Source organism: Haliotis rufescens, unplaced genomic scaffold (genome assembly GCF_023055435.1).
Source record: "Haliotis rufescens isolate VD_foot unplaced genomic scaffold, xgHalRufe1.0.p SCAF_5, whole genome shotgun sequence".
In the NCBI taxonomy this organism is placed as follows: Eukaryota; Metazoa; Mollusca; class Gastropoda; order Lepetellida; family Haliotidae; genus Haliotis; species Haliotis rufescens.
Window position 1 is genome coordinate 20,964,637 of NW_025964223.1, and position 22,741 is coordinate 20,987,377.

The 22,741-nt window shown below is 37.2% G+C and overlaps 2 protein-coding genes across 2 annotated transcripts in view; both read left to right on the forward strand.

The window, feature by feature from the left end:
• LOC124122990 (carbohydrate sulfotransferase 15-like) overlaps nt 1-22,741 on the forward strand; it is a 50,378-nt gene that overhangs the window by 14,244 nt on the left and 13,393 nt on the right. The gene's annotated exons all lie outside the window — the stretch shown is intronic.
• Nucleotides 9,506-15,535, forward strand: LOC124122991. The gene is made up of 3 exons (XM_046486216.2): nt 9,506-9,763; nt 12,919-13,135; nt 15,006-15,535. Exons 1-3 carry the CDS (start codon nt 9,560-9,562, stop codon nt 15,401-15,403), a joined length of 819 nt encoding a protein of 272 aa, XP_046342172.2. The 5' UTR covers nt 9,506-9,559; the 3' UTR covers nt 15,404-15,535.

A 22,741-nucleotide genomic window follows, 5' to 3' on the forward strand; every position in this document is an offset into this window, starting at 1 on the left:
TAGAGATTAAACACCTCTGTTTATATAAGATATGTTATTGTGATTTGAAATCTCTTTTGAACAATTGCGAGTTATTGTATACTCTGTATTCTTTCGTTATGGTAGAATATATATTTTCTATGTTGCTTGTTGAATTATCCACAAATAATGAGAACTACAATGTAAACCTCTCTCTGGAGATATACAATAATACTACTGATGGGCATATCTGACTAATAGACTAATATTTCTTTCTTAAATACTGTCCGTTACAGGAATTCTCATCATTATATTATACTTTGTATAGTTTAAAAGTCAAATAATGGCAAATTGTGTATCTTTCTACATTTTGAATTCATTATAATTTCGGCAATAAAACCTTAACATCAGATAATGATATAAACGAATATGATCAATACTGTGATAAATGAATGATTAATTTCGTATTATGAATTAAATAAACTGAAATATGATAGTAAAAACAAATTATTTTAATTGGTTCGTGTGAGAAGGTAACGAGAGATCTAGGCAACTCACTAACGTAACCATTTGTGAAAAAAATCAATTATTCAAAGTTTAGGGGTTTGAACATGTACATTGAATGACAGACAAGAAAGCAACGCAATAATTAAATTATGAATCAAATTATGTTTTAAATATAACAGAATATATAGAAAATATAAGTTTAATTTCTCATTGTTGGAAGGTGTTTAATAATAGTTTCTGTTTGAGTGTTTGTTGTTGAACGCCGCACTCAGCAATATACCAGCTATATGACAGTGATTCGTAAATAATCCAGTCTGGACCAGACAATCCAGTTATCATCATCAAGAGCACCGATCTACGCAATTCGGATACGATGACATGCATCAACCAAGTCAGCGAACCTGACCACCCGATAATGTGAGTCGCCTTTGTACATTGGGTTGTTGAAGGCCTATATTCAAACCCCGATCTTCACGGGTATTTTTTTAATAATAAGGTACAATGAAATTATGTATATGTCCATAATAAGTGTGTATAAGTAGATGGATAATATATCCATTCACGGCAATTAGATGGGTTAGACTGCAAATGGTTCAATGATGGGTTCTGTTACAAGTCCATGTTTCAAAACATGTAATTGATAATCATAGCAACTCCACAAAAGCTACACAATGGCGACAAAACGGTACCAGCACCACAGATACCAATAATACATTTTTTGAACATGAGATACATTTAATTACTTTAAAGTTAAAACATGTATCTAAATAGAAAATTAGAAGGATTAAGAAGAAACACTTCCGACATTTTTCGTATTGTATTTTCGTTTGGAGAGAGAAGTAGTGACTGGAATCTGATGGGTGTAAACAGGTTTTCCCTTCCGCCCAGACCTCACTGCAATGCTATAGCCCCAAATGAAACAAGCCTAGATGTTCAACAGGTTCAGGCTGAAATTTCCATCCCACTTGGGCTCCTTTTAAATTTAAATATAGTTTCTCGTTTTAATCAAAATAATATATTTTCAGAGACTAAGCGTTAGTCTAGCAGTGAGGTACAACTATCCAAAAGATCCCGTGCATGTCTATATATCTTCAGACAGACTCCCCATGTTCCTATCGATATGTGTCAAAATACAAATGAATTAAATATTACAGCACTGGTGAATAGGTTATATGCGCATGTCAGCGTCGATCCTACAATATCCTTTTGCGCAAAATACATATATATATACTGATGAATTAACGTAGTAATACTGCGCAAATATATATATATATATGTCCAGATGTATGTACATCAGTATCATCTCGTGATCTTTATTCGTGCTTTAAACTCTTTTTCTACAGGAGATTATGGGGTGTTACATCACACCAGAAAGCCAGTTCCAAATTCAAGTCATTATTTCATGGTCCGTCTTGTATGTTGGAAACCAATATCGCAATATGGCTGAATATTGTTAAACGTGGTATTATCCCGATTACTCACATAATTATTCCATTTTCTTCATGCACGTTCTACAATCATCTACGAACACTATCTATAAGGAGGTATATCTATATTCATCCAAATGTCCATACATATATGTCCAGATATATATGTATAAAACAAGTCGTCCTGCACTCTTCCTTAAAAGGTAAATGCTAAGCATTTCCTCTGTAAGTATTTATATATGTAAATATCGTTTTAATGTCAACGCTGATGTAGTGAACGTACCACAGACCTAATGCTAGAATAACATCTAATCTCTGAAAGGAACATATTTGACAGAAAAAAAACAGTTATTAAACAATAGTTATAAAATATAATAAAAAGGAGCCGAGAGACCTTCTTCATTTTGCCAAATATTGGGCTGTATTGGACATATTTGTTTCGGGGTCTGTATGACAGACAAACCTGATGCTTTTAAGTATAAAGATAAGCAAGTACAGCTGTTGTATATATTCAAATATGTTCGTGATAACCCAACCTTGAAACATATTGAAAGATGAGTGGTAACTATTTATGTCATTAATTCAAATTAGAATGATAACACATCAGGAAAGCATGGCTCTTTAATATACGTATCTTGTTAACCCAATAGTTTTTTTAAGTAAGCGCAGCATGAATAACGAGAGTATAGGTTTGGTGCGTGACTTATTACACATTACTTTCAGAAAGTGTGCATATTCTGTTTATCGGCAATAAATGACATAAGACGATTCATACGGGTAAATACGATTTACTTCAGAACTAGTATATATTACTTAAGGTTAGGGGAAAATGTAAAAACTATGTCATTAACAGAACTTTGGGCGGGTTTAAAGGATAAGGGTCCTTGCTTGGGCTTTGTGTTGGACGTGTAGACGACATTTCCAGGTTTGACCTATCAATGACCAAAATGATGTCTGATGCAATTCTCTGCCTTTTCGGGTGAACAATTTGCTTGCCTTTGCGGGTGCCACTAGTGGATCGGAATGAGCTCGCGTTTTTGCGAGCACCCAGTGTCATCATTTTTATGGTGAATCATGAAACATGCTCCTGGTCTTGTCGTAATCGTGCAGATGGCGCTACTTTTGGCAAGGGTTTCTTGTGATAATGGAAAGGCTTATGTCGCTTTTGTTTACTGATAAACATGAACAGATATAATGTTAGTGTATATGGTCATGTAATTAAGAAACAAACGATGAGTGGGAGTTGTTTATTGTACGATAAACAACGACCACGACTCGTTTATTTCTATATGAGATATCCACATTATTTACAGCCTCTTTTAAGGGTGTTAAATTAGGAAAAAGTACACGTTTTAAAATATTTACCAGTACTTAAATAATGATGACTCCTGGAATAGAATCCGACAGCGGCCATGCCAAATGAATCCATTTTATGAACAGGAGGGTTTGAATTTGGTCTTTCTTTTGGTTTTTGGTCATATTCTCACAATTTTCTTGTCGATTTTATCTGTACCTTTTCTCCCAATACCGATTGCCATTTCGCTCTCACTTTCGGATGCGATTGTTCGGGCACTGCCTTTATCTACCTTCCCGGGCTACATCTATTGGAAACAACACACTAGACACATACCTCTCAAAAATAAGGTCAAATTTTCGACGTTTTCAAGTTGCGAGTGCATGTTCGAATCTCCATAAATGACGTCATGATAGAACAATGTTTTATCGTGAAATAAATATCGCTTCATTCTTTGTCCTTTGCGATTTATCGCATAGCTATCTTATATCATCTATATTTCTCATTGCTTTATCATGACGTATCCATGTCATAACCAATCATGTAGCAATGGCATACACAAATATCGTTGACTTCGACGTAGAATAGTGTCATGAAATATGATTATCCTTTGGTGTGCAATATTTCTGGTTGATAAATCTAACATATTCATACATTTAAGAATAGCGACTATACATTATTATATCACTTATCAGGTCTCTGTAACATTTGCAAAATAAAAAAAAATACAAAATACAACTGAACCTAAATGTATGTATGTTGTAATATCCTTAAGTTGCTGCGTTTGGCATTAAACAACAAACAAACAAAACATAATATCTTTAAGAATTATGTTAACAATTCCTGTGCTAAAAATATCTTCCACAATCTCCATACCTCTTTCTCTATGTTTAATATGAAAACATAATAACTTTTTTTAATAATCTGAAGGAATAATAATGATAATAGCATAATAATATCATTATTTATGTAACTTATCCTCAACTGAAGTAGTCCTCCACACTATACATTCAGTGATGAAGCCCATGAACATATTAACTATGTAACATACATTAATGGAAATTAGATGAAAAGTTGAAGTTAGCAAATGATATTATTCGGTCGAACGTCTACATTATTGAATTGTGAGTCTACGGTGATTTTTGAAAGCTACTCTCATAAATGTCATGACGCATTTTAAGCCAGGGTTCTATACTCGCATTAATGTGCTGACTTATTATTGCGTTAATTTCATAATTTACAGTATACACTTTGGACCAACAGTGGGAATTATGACTATCGACTTGCTAAATATTTTTGATATTCATGCTAGCTCAAACGATCTATTGGTTTGATTTAGTGTTATGGTATCCACAAAATAAGTAGGATTTTATTCCGTTTTTTGTTGAAATAAAACTGAATTATATTTGCTGTTTACATATCAAAGTTTGCCAAATTGTTACAAAATGTTTGGCCACAGCAAGGCACCACAACATATTGTGCTAGGCACGGTACAACTGGAACAAGAAAACATTGATGCAGAGCATCAAAGTTCCCCGCCATATGTGATGCCTCACAAACGCATAATTATGATGTTACTGACATAGGGTAGGTCTATTTAAAACAAGTTTCTTGTTTAACGCCGCACTCAGCATTATTCCAGCCATATGACGGAGGTCTGTAAATAATCCAGTCTGGACCAGATCATCCAGTGATTGACACCAAGAGCATCGAACTACGCAATTGGAATATGATGTTTTGCATCGACCAAATCGGTGAGCCTGACTACCCAATCCTGTTCGTCGCCTCTTACGGCAAGCATAGGTTGCTGAAGACCTATTCTTACCTGGGTCTTTATTTAAAAAGTAGATCGAAGGAAATGGAAGCAATTTCTGGCACAAATGTAAACATGTGGAAATAGTATCAAAACTGCCAACAACATTGGCAGATGCACATAATCAAAAAATAGATCACATTCTTTTTACACTTAGCATTTGGTTATAATAATGTAAATGAAAATACTAAGGGCTCCATATGGCAAAAAAAGTCATACTAGATAAGGTCTTTTTGTCACAACCACAGATGCACATACTCAAAATATTATCACGTAGTTGGAGAACATTTCAATACCGGGACTAATCAATAACGGAGATTCCTCGTCTCTTGTTTTACGTTTTTTGGTCAGTTTTTTTTTGTATTTCTTTCTTTCAAAGAACAGTAATTGTGATCATGATGAGTTGAGTTACTTGGTTTTTTTCTATATACTGTTTTTTATCCAGTGTCAGTAACTGTTGTGGAATGTTGTTTACTTGTAACAATGACTGGTTTGAGTTCATATGATGATGATTGATTGGTTTGTCGTTTAACGCCGCACTCAGCAATATCCCAGCTATATGACGTCGGTCTGTAAATAATCGAGTCTGGACCAGACAATCCAGTGCCTAATATCATGAGCATCGATCCACGCAATTTGGATCGACGCCTCTTACGACAAGCATAGTAGCCTGATATGTATATACTGTTAAGATGTAACATGACAATTCATCCATACTACTAAACAGAAGTAAAACCGCTTGTCCATTCGGATCAATCTGACCAAGACCATTCCGCTGATGACAGTCAAATAATGCATACGAATCGAAATCCGTAAAAATTGCAATGGAGACATCATTAAAAGTTACCAAAAGTGACGGGGATATCAATATTGCTTTTTGAAATGATTCTATGAAATTTGTTTTCCCTGCTTCAACATTTGGAGCACCTGTGACGGAGTTATAAAACTGATCTGTTATGTAGACAATATCGCTTGAGGCAGTGGCTGCTGGGGACTGATTATGACCTAAATACTCCTCATAGCCTTCGGTGTTAACTTTGTGGCTGTAGAGAGCTGTGCCTTCATCCAACAGATTATCGAGGTCAGTGGAACACGGTACAGACGCAAATAGATTTGAGCTATTGGACACAAAGTATATGAATGACCAGAGCTACGGCTGTACATTGAATTCCATTAAACGGTTGAAAAATACTACAGCCTTGATGCAAATTCGCTGACACACTACTCCGATTTTGCTTTGATCATGACTTTGCTACCAAACGTTTCACATGTGGTTATGTGCGGTGCACTGATTAAAAAACACACACGGGGGACTGGGTTAATTCAAAATACGGAATATAACTATTCCAAATATTTCCAGTGAACATGAGCATCCAAACAATCAAAAGTGTGGTATGTAGAATATGGAATTCAGCCATATTACATTTAAATTGAGATGTCGTCGTTGTTCATAAATAAGCATATATAGAACATAATTTTTATTATGCTGTTATTTACGATCTCCGGAGCACAGTTATTCTTTTGTATACACCGTGAAAATCAGAAAATTAGTCCTTGAGGAAAAAAGGACATCGGATTACACATGAATGGTTTAATAATGTCACCTAATGACCAGAAACGGTCAGATGCATCAATTAACTACATGATTTTGAAGTATCTCTTATTGCTGGAAAAGAATAGCATCAACATTCGACGCACATGATTTGTATGTTTTGTTTCCGTAAATGCGTGGCTTGAAATTTCAAATAAACCAACATGTCGACATACATGCCACAAATTTAACGTTTCCCGTATACTTCCCCGCCTTAAGGGCGGGGAAGAATGAGGGAGGGCCGTATTCCTCCTTGTGGGTGACCTGCTTGGCAATATGGGACGGGAAAACTGCAGTGGGTGAGGGCACAGTTGATGGTACAGACAGATAAGAGAGATCATTTTACAAATGTGAAACCTCATTCCTCAAAGGAAGAGGAGAAAGCTGAAACTTGGTGAGATTTACAGAACAAAGGCAGTTATTTCTAGTTTCTTACTGATACTCGATGATACATTTAATGAAACAATTAATGTGAATGTGTGTGTGTGTGTGTGTGTGTGTGTGTGTGTGTGTGTGTGTGTTTGTGTGTGTTTGTGTGTGTGTGTGTGTGTGTGTGTGTGTGTGTGTGTGTGTGTGTGTGTGTGTGCTTTTGTTTGTGTGTGTGAAGAAGAAATAGTAGAAGAATTGTACAGCATAAAAATGGCTACGTAGTTCGAATAGATATGTAGAATCCCCGGTCAGTATGACCTTTGAGACACTACATTTTCAGTCATTAAAATCCGTAACACATTTTTTTTTAGTTAAAGAAAACACTACAAGTGAGTGAAACAAAAGACATCAGAACAGGCACACCATGTCCCCCAACCTCAAGTCTGCATGTATCAATACTCATACCTGCCACATCCTCACCCACTTACTTACACAATCATCTCACAACATGCTCGCCAACCCTCGTATCACAACGCACGCATGCACGCACGCACACACACACACACACACACACTCACACTCACACACACACACACACACACACACACACACACACACACACACACACACACACACACACACACTCACTCACACGCACACACACACATCGTATTCTTCTTTCCCCACCATTATGTCTACGTCAGCCATCATGGATCCATGCGCATGCTTTCATAAATAATCCATCCTCCCACCATTCCCCAACATCCATCGAACAATAACTATATCCGCCCTCATATATCGGTATTCGTGCTTACACACATTCACCCTCCTACCATTCCCCTATATCCATCGCACTATAACTATGACTATAACCGCCTTCGTGCATCCGCACTTATTTTTACATTGCATTGTATGCATCGAATTACACGTTTAAAATATTGTAAATATTTAACAATATGTACATATTAAATATCAGCAAACAGAGATTATCATAACGCAATAGATTTCATTCGTCAAAACATCACAGAAAGAAGGGCAGCCTGGAATTTTCCAATGGCATCAGAATGCACTAAGAAGTTCAACTGGTCAGGAGGTGAGAGTTGCGGAAGATTACGATAAACTTACAGATCTCCATTTCGAATATCTAAAGTGTGAATAAAGATCGCAGCTTGCTATGACGTGTACTGCATACCTGCAGATTTAGCAATGTCATCAGCTATAAAAGTTATGTTTAAATGCCCAATTGTCCATTGCCCATTACCAATCATTCATAAGATAAGTTTTGGCTTTAATTTGTCCATCAACGTCTATTATCTCAACCCTAAAAATTACGAGAATATGTAGTTTACTGAGAATTGGTTAGATCGCTGACTTGTGTGCTGGCGATTGGGTGCCTCACTCACAGTGTGGGCTCAAATCCCGGACGGGAGTCAACCCAAAAAAGTACGAGAATCTGTACTTTACTAAGAAAGTGTTATCCCAATTATGACATTTGTCGTCAAGAAAGCACAATAAATATATTCGGCTTTTGATGGTTAATAATATCACAGACATTTACGGATATTGATGACGACTTGGAGGCGCTTCGTAATTATATATGCTAATAGCACTGCTAAGACGTTTAGAAAACTTGCGTGACTTTGTTTTAACACCACGACCAAACAACAACCAAAGCATATTCTGACAGACAAAACATTGATGTTATATTCATAAAGGTTTTGTTTAACCATGATGTGTAAACAACAGTATTGTCCTCGGGGAATCCGGAGCAGAATAACCCTAGTACCCCATACCTGTGTCGAATGTCACCAGGCGGATTGTGTGTCATCGTGTCCTAACGAAACATGGCTTTTCACCATAGTTTGCCTGATGTCAACCACTGGTTCGCGAACACCTGGTATCATCACTATTTGATAGTGATTCATAAAAAAAACACGTTTGGGATCTTTATCTTAATGGACATGAAATTTGTAGGTCATATTGTACAAGATACTATGGAATGATACTGACGGTTGCAAAGCAATATTCACTCACTCACCCTCTCACTGTTACATTTGTGCCCCCCCCCCCCCCCCCCCCCGTAAACATTTTACCTGCGAACAATGACATTATATATTACGCCATTTCATTTGTAAAGATAGACAGTATATTATTAGGACAAGAGAGTACTGAAACAGACGTCGGCATACACAGCTGGCCATGTATATAGGGCATTTTGCAGGGAAGGCACACGTGTTCTGTAACATCTGCACGTTATCTCATTGGACAAGAGCCTAATCTGTACATTAACCGCACCTACTTCTAGATAAAGACATGGATTCGGCCTGAATAATGGCGGTAATCGCAGCACCAACGAAGTTGAGATGTGTTTTTTTTATACTGAACCCAGGTACTTTTGAGCATATGTTACATAACCTGTTATTGATAAGAGGTATTTAATTTGTTGTATCTTCTTTTCACGCAATATTGTCATGTAGGATTGGTGCAGATTTCACTCTGCTAAATCTTATCATCTGGAACAAACAGGTCATTTATTTTTGTCCTGATGATAGTCTACAGTCTTCAGTACAGAACCGTTGGCCACATTATCACCGAATGCCATGATGTTAAGACATATTGTTCTTGGGGTTCTCTTGTCCTCTCGTGCATTTGGTCTCATCGCACCTCTGACAAATCCCGGTGGGGAGACAGATATTGCTAACTTAGTGAGCCATGTGACCCTGCTGGAACAGTTGGTACAGAAACTTCAGGCAGACCAGGCATCAACAACAACACAGATGGTGGCCACACAGTCTCAACTGAAGGTAGCACAATTAAGGGTCTTGAGGGTTAAAAGAACAGTGGGAGAGTATTTTGGTTATGAGGCGTTCATTCGTCACATCGAGGGCGCGGGTTCGATATCCCAAATGTGTCCATGTGAAGCCCAATTCTGGTGTATAAATGCAGCCTAGACCAATACTCTTCCAGCAAAGAGTTTTGATTGTCAATATGTTTTGCTGAAATCTTCCCTCTGCATTTTTTATATTGATTCCAATCCATTTTAGTTGAAATCCTTATTGAATAAAATATAGGTTTATCTGTTGATTCAAAATGGACATTCGATCCTCAAAGATAACCTTTGTGCGAAATTAGGGATAAGACATTTAGGCAAGAAGTAGGCATCCTGATAGGCACAAATTGTACTTGTCCTTGCTGATCTGTTTCCTTAACCTTCATTTGATGGGTTTCTGAATATCCAGTCAGTATAGGTCCTTATCATGCTCATTGTGTCTCAGCCTTCTGGGTGGAGTGAAAAGAAATGTCCCTTTATACATGATTACCCTTGTCAGATGTAATTTATCCTGTGTGCCACCCCCCCCCCCCCCCCCCCCCCCCCCCCCCCCGACTTTATGGCACCTTATGTGGTGTATTATCGCATACAGTACTGCTGCAAACCTGTCTTTTCCCTTGTATGCAATCACAGTATCCAACTTCATCAGCTGGTGCGTCACAAGGTCCTAAATTGGTGTGTATAAAAGTGCCCTTGCCCTGAAACAAGAATTGCCAAAAACAAAACTATTTGCAATAAAAATACACACATTTGTCTTTTTCTTGAATAATCTTTGATTTAGTGCTTGAAATTTTCAGTGTCATAAATATTTTTTAAGAATTTCATAAGGATTTTTCTTTGATAGACCAACATCAAACCATTTGACAAGTTAGATAGAATTATAACTTGAAAAGTCCTCATTTCTGAGCGTCCATACCTTTTTAGTGTTTTTTTCTACTTTTATGACAAAATATGAGGCGTCTACCTGAGTTTGGTTACGTGTACAAACACTTGTTTTAAAATGTGAAAAGGAATTCAACTGATAAGAATTTTTTTCATCCAATCGTTCCACGAAATCCATTTGAAATGTGCTTTTTGTTTGTAACATATCTTGAAAGTTTTTATCAAACCGGTATGTGCTTTTGTACCCAAGATAATTTGGCATAACAGTTTTGTAGTTTCAAAGACGCAAATTACTTTTGTATGAAAAAGTAAATATTTATATCACTTTTCTGTCAAAAAACTACAATTAACTTACGGTTTACCAATTTACTGGCCTCTTGTTCAGTGTCAAGAATTTATTACTTTCCTACACAGTCGATAAATTTGAGTTGTGCCAATGTGGACTGGCTTCACTCAAAGACCACGTGTATTTTTTTGAATTTGTATCTATTTCGGAATGTTTTTTATGATAGCTTACCAACATTTGCATATTTCGCTTCGATGTGTGTCATGCGGTACGTGCTTCTAGCTTCAGAAATGGTAGCTAAAATTGCATGTATTTTTACTATCTTTCGTAAACTGCATTATTTTGCTGTTGAGTGGTTTACCTAGAATATATATCATTTCAGATTTTGCGTATCATCATATATTTATCATTATTTGCAGTGTTTGTTGACTTTTTTTCAAATAAACAAATCGCGAGTTAGGCCACGCATGAACGTGTCACTGACGTTTGTCGGCCAATCAATATGTCTGAAAGTTTATCAAACGAAATCATTTGCACACTCTATAAAAATGAGATATTTTTTTACAAAGATTTATACATCCGTGTCAATAGTTCTAGAAAATTAAGTTAAGTGTAACAAAATTATTGTAATAGTCTCACAGGATCACTATGCATGTGGTGTTGTTTGTTTACCGCCGTTGTCATGATCGTACAAGTTCCATCCAATCGATGATGTTACGATTCAGATTGGTTTTGTTTATAATTAATTACATTGAAAGCTGCTAATTTTTAGAAATTAATGAACTTGAGTGTTTTCCTTTTGTCAGCAAACAAAACATTATGATCGAATATGAAAAATGATAAAATGATAAAGAAAATATTTGATTGCAAAGTCAACAATGGCCGTTTCTGGTAATTTTGTGTCAATGAATTTGGTCGAGACTTTCTTAACTCGCGATGTTTTCTTTTTGAGCTAAATAAACTACTGAAAGTTTTGATACTTTGCAAGCTGAGCATTTATGCCTACCATACGTAACTTAAAATATACGCAAAGCCTACTCCTAAAACAATTAGAGCGAGTTTCATTTGGGGATGTCCTTCGACTTTGCGCCTGTCGAATGGGTTCGACAGTAGTATTGAGAGCATTTAGCATATGAATCTTAATGTCTCCTCGGATTGGCAAAATCAAAACAACAGAATAAAGCAAGAAAATAATAGCACAATAAGCTTCAGAAACATCAATGATTTGATATTGCTGATACGTCACCAGCCTGAGTTGGAAAAAGAAGAGACCAGGTACACAGCCTTATTTGTTTCATATTTAGATGTACGCATAAAGATTCAAAATGACAAAAAACTATCTATGGGACTAAATGACAAGAAAGATGACTTCAACATTTTTTTCAACAAGACAACTTTTTTATGTCGAGTAGTATTTCAGCAGCTCCACACTTATGGTTGATATTTCCAAAATTCCCGTGTTCTTTTTCCAGGCGAATAATTTACTTTGCCTTATCATGTGTATGACGGGTGCCATAGGTGGGGCTGACCTTAATGGGCCTGGTATCATCACTGTTTGATAGGGATTCATAAACACTTGCTTATGATATAGTCGGAATATACAATAGACTAAAATTGGTGTTTAAACTTGAAAATTGTGTGATAGCATAAGCAAAAGGCGTGGATCGTGGTCGTGCTATCAAACACCAGTTGGTCTGGTCCATATTCGCTGGCCGTCAATAAATCTGACGACGGGTTCGTCCAACATATTATCATTGTCTGATGCCATTGATATTAATAAAATTATTAATGATACATTGTATTGATTTTATCAAAAGGTAATTAATATATTATTAAAACATCTACAGTAGTTTGTCCGATATGTTTACCCATTGTCAGGATACATGAATAATCCACTTGAAAAATCCCTCTGTAAAGTGAGACAGTCACTCTAATGGTAGTGTGCGTATGTTCCGTCACAGGGAGCAACTGCTGAACTGAACGCCGTCAAAACAGAGCTCCACGCAGCACAAGCAGAACTGAGCGTAGTCAAGTTTCAACTGAGTAAACTGCCTACGTCCATCGAGCTGAATGACCTTGTGACTAAACTCCACAGCACTGCCAGTGCCTTAAATGTCACGAATCAAGACCTTGCTTCTGTCAAACAAACAGTTTCCAGCATAGCACAGAACAATGAAGGTAATATTAAATATAATACTAGTGGGGCATTAGCATATATATTATTATTATTTGATGTGTGTGTTTGGAAAAGATTTTTCTTACAAACTGTCAACAACACGAATTCTAACCTGAGTATCATGACATCATTTTGTTACACATACAAAAGTGAAACTGTCTTTGTTATCATCATAAGTGGTTATATTTAGTTAAGATGTATTGTTTATATCGGAAACCGTGTCGGGAAATAGAGTCAGGATGGCATGGACTTTAGTGTTCATTCAACTATGGAAGCAAAGGTCTCTGTATATCTATACGTAAATATTGTGTCTGCTTTGCGTCACACAGGCTTCACCTCAGTCCAGCACTAATGAGGAATCCATATTGGAATTGGATTTACTAGTTTCACTCGTTTACCTGACAATCAAATAACACAAAACAATGTGGCTCTCATGTGTTTTTTGTTTGATGACATTTGTATATTTCGTTTCTATTATTCACAAAATAGTAAATTTCACCTATTTGCGAACACGTTCTTATGATGGAATCAATCGGAATCGTACAATGTCCTCTGCTATAAACAGAGGTTCCTATAATTACAGAAAGCGCTTTGTGGCTTTTTTTCGGTCGTCATTTTAAATGGACTATAGCTACATGCGGGCGGATCTGTCGGTAGGCGGTTTACCGTGAAATCATCAAATAGCAATACTCCATTGCTACGTATCATGTACTTAACGAAATGAGTGGAGCGGAATCTTCATCAATGAAGGTTCTAGGGCCCATTGAATAGTTAACTGCACATGTGTTTCGTATGTGCTTCTATATGTATTATCACATACAATATATGTAACCGTTGGAACAGCAAAGTGGTGTATTGCTTTTTAGTTGAAATCTGTCAGTGTCTGTTCCAGGGGTCTGACATTATTGTCTATATCAACTCACTCACGTACTTGCGCACTCATGCACCCACTCCTCCAACCACCAAACCACCAAATACTTATTTGGTTTGCAGGGGATGTCTGTATTCTGGTGTTTTCAAAGATAATAAACTTTTCTTAACATCCACCAAGGGTTGTAAGAACTCACTGCCGAACACCACAGCAATGGAGACTCAATCCCGAAACAGTGACGTGGCAAGTTAATATTGGTTGAGAGGTTTCTGTAAATATTAAGGGGAACGAACCCACATTAAGATGTGACTCCATCTAATTTATAAATATATTGACCAATTTTGCTGGTTGTTTTATTCGAGGTTTCCTTGCTCTTGGTTGCGCTTTCTGAGGAGGTTCTACATGGTGAGGAGACTTCTTAAAGCTGCTGTAGATGTTGTGTTCAGATAAGTTCGAGCTGCTGACCATCTTTCAGACATAGGTATTCGCTTTTGCATTTTTGGGCTTCAGGACATCTACGACAGATTTTTAAGTGAACCCACATTTGAACAAGTTAGCGATGTAGCCCTTGTGATTCCATGATGGCTGTGCCTTGTGAAAATGCCTTTTGTGACAGAGTCTGAGGTGTGAGTTGACTTTTCAACTTTTCTTTCACTTAAGCATGAGTGTGGTTGTTCATGGATTTTGAGTTGAAATTTGTATAGCCACATGCCTGTGTTCATTGCGTACCATCGGGCTTGTCATATTTGGGCTATGAAGGCTTCGGTTTTGTGTGTTATCTCTAATTTGCTGAAGGGAATTGGTTTGACCTCCGCTTTGCCACAGTGTCTACTTTCTCTTTCCATGAATAACTGTGCGAGACGGGATGCAGGATAGTTTCGACTGTTTGCCCTGTTCAAATAGTTTTCTGTATTCGTATTCACCTCATGTCACCTCAAAAATGTGGCCATAACAAGGTCACTCACAAGTAATATGAATCAAGCATTCTCTCTTTTCTTCAGTCGCTGCATACGAAGTTCGACTGTCTGCCCACATTAGACCTGCATTAAACACAGTCATCAAGTTCGACGATGTTCAGTACAACCACGGGGGTGGCTTCAACGCGACGACAGGCGTCTTCACTGCTCCCCTCGCCGGGACATACATACTGTGGGCCAACATGATAGCATATGACTTCTCCGACTATCTGGGCATCTCGCTGTACAAGGGGGTGGAAAGGATCGCCCGAGCATGGGGCGAGAACCCCTCATCAGAGAAGAATGAAGATGACACCTTGATCCTGACGGTGGTGTATCTGGATGTGGGGGACCAGACATGGTACATTAGAGACGCGGGAACGGCACGGATCGAGGGAGACTACTCCAGCTACGGCGGGGCACTTCTACAGGCCCACAGCTAGAATCTCTTAATCATTTTTTAAGGGGAAAATGTCTGTATGGTTAACTGCACAAGCCTAACAAGTTCTTTGAGACTGTAAAACGTTGCAATGTGTCCACTGATATTTCAAATACAAACCGATATACAGTGAAAAGTCTTTCTAATTTCTTGTTACAACTACTTACTTATACAGTTCTCGTGTTTGGTTTAATTAATATTGTTTACCGAATTGGTACCTTAATGTTTGTTTGTTTGTTGTTGTTTAACGCTGCACTCATTAATATTCAAGCTATGTGAAGGAGGTCTGTAAAAAAATCGAATCTGGACCAGACAATCCAGAGATTGACCTGATGAGCATCGATCCACGCGACTTGGATCAATGACATGCATCAAACAAGTCAGCAAGCCTGACCACAAGATCCTGTTAGTCGCCTCTTTCGACAAGCATATTCAACTTTTTCGGCAAGCATGGGTTGCTGAAGACCTATTTTACCCCAGATCTCCACTGGTCTGAAGGCACGTGGGCCCACTGAAAAGTGAGAAGTATATCACCGTGATGCAATTACTAACCCGATCCCCCATTACCAGTAAGAGACACGCCAATCAGCGATACTTACACAACAACACATACTTAGTGTAACACACTAACATGTCTCAAGTGGAATACAACTTTAGTGCTACATTATCTCCAATTTCCTATAAATCTCTCTATAGCTTCTGAGATTGTTTAGATTACAAATGTTCAGCATATTCATTTTAATATGGATCTGGCTCCGTATTATACCTGATACTGACGACAATGACATACATTTGGGCACCTTATATTCTCGTGAAGCAATAGATTAATCCACACACAGATGCGGGAAAGTTCTGAAATTCGCCGGAAGCAGCTTTCTACAGGCATGGAACTAGCAGCGAACATGTAAACGTCCATACTGTTGATTTGATAAGTTACATAATACCGCACTCAGTGATGAACGTATTATCTATGTTCAAAGCTAAAGTAACAAAGCTCTGTAAATCAAATGTCGCCCCAGAAAGTCAATCTCAGTGTGAACTCCAGCAGGATCGATGATACATAAGCTCGAACAATATGTAATATTATCATGCCTCAAGTCGAGACTGACCGATCAGAGAAGAGAACTTCTGACCCAATATGAGCTCGAATACCATCAATAATAATCTAAGATGGTTGTTACTGACCTAACATGAACTATAAACCGTCAGTAGCAGCCATCTTGGATTTGGATTGGATACTTCACATGAAATGATTGTACAGAAATTCGCTATTCGACACCGTTTTGTGTTTTGTTATTAATTGTGATGTGCAAGGACATTAATTAAAACAATAAAAATTATTGTTAATTTTTTCAATGTACATAGAACAAGTACTGATGAGTCACCGCAAAGAATATGTATGTATGGAGAGAGTGACCTTTTTTAGACTGTACAACATTAAACCAACATGAAGGTTTTTGTATTGTCCTGCGGATGTCACATACAATGATGATGAACTTGTAGGGACTTTTATGCTTGTCTCAAGAGTTGATTAAAGATCTGGTGGTTACCATGAGCGATGGTGCTGATGGCGTGCAATCAAACTCGACAACGAAGCTCGACATCGCTTGATATTCTGGTTCATACTTTTCTTCACATACATTCTTATTAACAAGAAGTTGACTTCTGGATTGTGGCGATATTTGTCATGAGAGATGGTACTTGTTGTTAGCTTGGCGTTAAGGGGCTAACACAAGAACAGGTCGGCTCGGAGTCAGTGTACTGTATCTGAGAGGTATTCGCGTTAAAGTGCGGCATGGTTTCTCATCGATCTCAAGCACGATATTATCGGCATTAGTCCAGAGTACCAAACACACACACAAACACAAACAGACGTACGCATGCACGCGCGTACATGCACGTCGCTAAATCGAAGTCCCACAATCTTGAACACGACGTTAAACCTCACCTCACCTCACCTCACCTCACCTCACCTCTCCTCTATGGTGAACGTTCCTTGGAATCACTTACATTTCCAAGCTTATGTACCCGAAATCAGTTATTTAAAATATTCGTCAAACATATCTTCCACACTAAAACCACAAACATATTATGTACGTAATGTCCTCCTTGTTCGTAAGCTTATGTCATATTCCGAGGAATAGAACAGTATGTAGGCCCCTTTATGTCCAATTCGTTAGTTGGACATGACAATTCATCATAGTACTGGATTACAAAGATCAATAAAAATCCGCACAAAGCGAGAGATATTACTGGGAATAGCAAATATACAACTCAACTCTGTCTCAAAGAATAACCATAATCCTTAATACGATCAAAGAAGGGCTTTCTTTACACACACATAACATTTCCATGCGGAATTTATCACTAAATGTGGTGACTTAAGGTACAGTTACATATCTATCTTCAGAGGTTTAGGACAAATTGACAAAAAATGACAGCGGATGTCATCTGAAATTTCCTGCGAAAACAATTTCGAAAATAAAGATAGACCTTCTCATAGATAACATATCTGTTAGATTTGGAGATAATACTTTTGGACATGAAGTATGCACCCTCACGATCAAGGGCAAAGATTGTGCGTCCCTCCTTGGTGATCTTTTTCTTTATGCATACAACTTTGGAAAATAAAAAAAGAGAACTTCGTCATGAAGTGTAGCTTACGAGTGCTTTAGATATATAGCGATGATCTTCTATCGTTCAATATTAAATTTTCTTCTTATGATTCACCAACCTGAGCTAAAAGTAAAAGAGACCAGTGAAGCTGCCTCATCTGTTTCATATTTAGATCAATGCATAAAAGTTTAGAGTGACAAAATAAATCTCCACAAGGCTCCAAAAGGGATGACTTCCAAAAGTCAGCTTTCTCCTTATGTGGACCATGTACAAGCAGATCCAGCCTTTGGTGTCTACGTTTCACAACTTATGAGGTACAATCGAGCATGATCTTTCTCTGAAGATATATTTTAAAGAGACTCTTGCTCAAAATTGTTGATCAGCGTTGCAACATTGAAGCCCTTTAGCAAAAGCTTTCAAAATGTTTTATGGAAGACATGCGGATGAAAATGATAAATATTACTTAAATTTCGGTAATAAATAAAACCTTATATAAAAACTAATAATTACGAATAAATTAACTAATGATGCATCTCAATTGTTTCAGATGCTTTTACAAAATTTCAGGGCCAAAAATACAAATGATTTATCAATTTGAAATCCCTCTGTAATGTAAACCAGTGGAAGTAGTGGAAGTTTCATTAGAAAAATTACTGATGAGCTGACTGCCGTCGAAACAGAGATTCACGTAGCACAAAAAGGGCTGGGCGTAGTCAAGTATCAACTCACGAAACTGTCCACGTCCATTGAGGTGAATGAACTTGTGGCTAAACTCCACAGCACTGCCAGTGCCTTAAATGCAACTAATCAGGACCTTGCTTCTGTCCAACAGTTTCAAGCATAGCACAAAACAATGAAGATAATATTTGATCAAATAACAGTGGGACATGCATGAGCATAGATATTAACACATTCAAGTATGTGTATCGTAATGGTTTTTCAAACCAACTGTCAACTGCTCGAATTCTAACGTGAGTATCGTAACATTAGCATATTATACATGTGAATGCAAAACTGTATTTGTTATCATCATCAGTCTTGATATGTAGTTGAGATATAGTGTTAAAAGCCCCACCCTGACTATAGATAGCCCGAAAGGTGGTGCTGTTTCAGTTTCGAACAATGACTGACAATGTGAACATAACCGAGCGTCGGGAGAAGCTTTTTCCCAATCAAGGTCACCATTGACCGTAAAACTTCGAATAAACTTGAATGACAGACCCTGGATACCACAAATGGCTCCATATCTACATATAATTTAATAAATTCTCTGTAGTTTTGTCATAAAAAATCGAATCGATCGTGTTTGAGGTCTGCATCAATGGGCGGAGTGGGCGGAGCCTATTTACGGTTGCGCTATAAATAGCAAAGCACATGGGCATGTGTTCATGTGACACATTCAATGTATCTGTGGTCAAAGTGTATTGTTTTGTATATTTTTACGGCAGAACAGCAGCAGAACAACAGTTTCGGTTAATGTAACAGTAACGATACATAAATACGAAATTGACGACAAGAATCTTTCAGTTCAGTCCGAAAATTACAGATATTTGTTTAGTTTTGGTCATTTGGATTCTACAGTTATATATGAATATGTTACGTGTATCAACATAACAATGCACATAAGCAACTAATAAATAAGTAACGAAATATCCTTGATGTTTTGACTTACATTAGGCCTATCCAGATAATATTGTACTTACGATAAACGAAAACTCCAATACACATATTCCAAGACAACTTCAGTTATGGATTTCCTTCCCTTTCACAGAATTTTCACACACAAAACTGAGTTTGAACATTAGATCCACACTTGTCCCATGTATTTTAAGTTCGGGGTATTGGGACACACTTTGCACACAAGTTTTAAAATACAATCCGGGATCCCTTTCCTGTTTTGTCCTCACCGATCCTTCATCTGCTGCAACGTTTAATATCCGTTTCTTCAAGTCCGAGTATCTACGATCTCTCCCAAAACATCAGTCCTGAAAAATTGGAAGCACTGTTTTCGAGTTGACGAATTTATGTAACATGGTAGTCACACCAGTACCTAACTGCAATTGCCTGTGCTGTGTCACGCATGGTTGACAAAAGAAGTGTGAACATACATATTCGGCTTCATCTTGTTCCACAATGAAATCTCGCTGTGACATTGATTCACTAATCCCAAGAATCGGCACTGAATTTGTCAAAGTTTCTGTTGCACTTGCAAGGGTGCGAAGAGAGGCGCCTTCTTGTCGATTCGAGTTGACGGTCGGGATGTCATCATCTTGAATTGAAACTTCCTCCACGATAAAGTCACCAATGTCATAATCTAAATGACCAAAGGCTCCCTGATCATCTCGAACAACTCTCCTTCAAATTAAGCGTTACATTAAAATGTTTAGCTAACTTGCAAATTTCCTGACAGTTGTAAGCGGATGCGTTCATGGGACGTGGTTGCTAGAAGATCGGGTGGTCAGAAAGGGGGAAAACAAAAAGTTTTAGAAAGTAATAAAAGAAATCCGCAGTGCAATCAAAAAGTACCATGTGCAGGATGTTTTTTATTAATAGTATTCAGGATAACATTTCTTTTCTAAAAATGCAAATTAATTTATTAATTCATCCCAAGGTCGTAACCCTGATCACGTGGTGGGTATTTGGAAGGAATCTTATCATGACGCCGTGAATGAGGCCGTGTGTATTACATTGTTGAATTCAACTGACCAGGAAGATTGTCGAGGCATTGACATTATGACAGTTGCTCGTCATGGATGGAGAAAACAATGCATCTGAGAGAAACATTGTTGTTTTGAGCTTCGAGACAAAACATGTGTTCATGCCGAAGTAGTTTACAAGAGAGGATGATCTGTGTAACCAGCGACCTGAATAAGCTTGATGAAAATAATGTTGAAATCCATTTTCAGGCACATACCAGAATTAATGTGAACAAATATTTATCTGAAGATCTTTTTGAAGTATGTGAGGCTGTTCGTATTTTAATATTTTTATCTCCATTCCGACTTGAAATGATATAAAGTTTTTGTGTCTCAATTTTGCTGCCGCTGTGGAAAATTGCGCACCGAACTTATAAAAGAAATGCTACTAGATCTACCATTGCACCGTCATTAAAGAAGCAGGCCAACTTTATCTTTCTTCAGTTCTTTATTAAAAAATTCGTTTCCGAAGCAAAGCGAATCGATCTACATCACAAACTAATTCATAGGCTAGATTCTAGTACCAATTGTTTAAACTTTGTTTTAAATGTCATGAAATAACTTACACTATTATTGAAAGACATTTGTTTAAATGTAATATATTTTATTTCGTCCGCCCGCTCTCTGGTTAGTTGAGGCTTGAGGGGAGAAACACATACAAAAAATATGGATGGCCATATTCAAATGACACTTGGCATGCCAATCAACAGGGATTCTGGGCCACTGGGACCCGCCAAGTTTCACTGATCGAGTTGCTTTGGCATAACTTTGTGTGACTTTGCCAAAACACATTGCTACTGGGCAATGAAAACATGTCACGGAAAAGACAAAAAAGATGAACATTAGATTAGGTTTATACAATTAATAAGCTGTTATTTAAAGACTGAAGTATTATTTGTTCATGTTCCATGATGCGAGATTCATGATGACGTAATCGTACCAAAACAATTTAAATTTAAACAATTAGTTAAAGTGAACTTTATTGAGACGGAAAGTTTCTTAAGTCATGACATCATCCGTCTCCAAAATTCTCACCAAGCGATCATGCAGTAAGGTACATTTATGGAGCAACGCAGACGCACATCCTGTTCACGGACATTTCATGTGTGAGGATAGGCAAGTTTTAATACTTTAAATAAAGCACAGGTTTTCATTAAAACTGTTAAATTGATTGCTTGATTTCAGGACCATATTTGCAGGCACACTACCTGTATTTAACCCGGCTTTTCTCTCCCTAAAACGTATGTCATACCGAGGTTCTATAGATTGATGTTTAGTGTTGCTTTGGTTTCTTGGCTACAGTAAAAAACAAGAAAGAACTGTCATGTTAGCATTGATTACAGTGTTTGTTAAATGCACTTGGTCACATTTCGCTGGGGATTATGTCAGTTCTTCTTTGCAGAATCTGATTATGAATTTGAAATATGTTATTATTCTCTTATTTGGTGTATCTGTTATAAAGTATCTGTGTGAAATGTAAAACGGCATACCCCTGACACATTAATTTAATTACAATTCTCACCAAGAAATTTATATACCTAAACTATTTTTGAAAAAATAAGTTCAATTTGTTATAAAGGGTGGATAAATAGAATAGTGTACGAAAACAGACTGATTTAGTTCACGGTTATCAAGCTGATATTGAAGGCCTTAATAACGGGTTCATACAATTATTGCTTAACTCTATCAAGTCGCTTGTATAGGTTTTCGATGGAACTTGGATGATGGACGTTACTGAACTACTGGGTATAAGTAATTGCTTTTTGATTGGAAATCTAATCCTGTGTTTTTCAATATAATTTGTCGGTTGTTTATTGATTTTGTGTGGTTATTTATTGATTTCACAATCTAATTCTGTACATACAGATTTCTGGGTTAACCTTCGCGTTTCAATTTTGGAATCAACAATTAACAATTGTCAATAGTTGTGCTAACTTTCAAACAATTAAATACAAATTTTCATAAACTAAAACGCCACCATTAACAAGCTACGGAACACAACTCTAAACCAAGATTGTCTATGTTCTCTA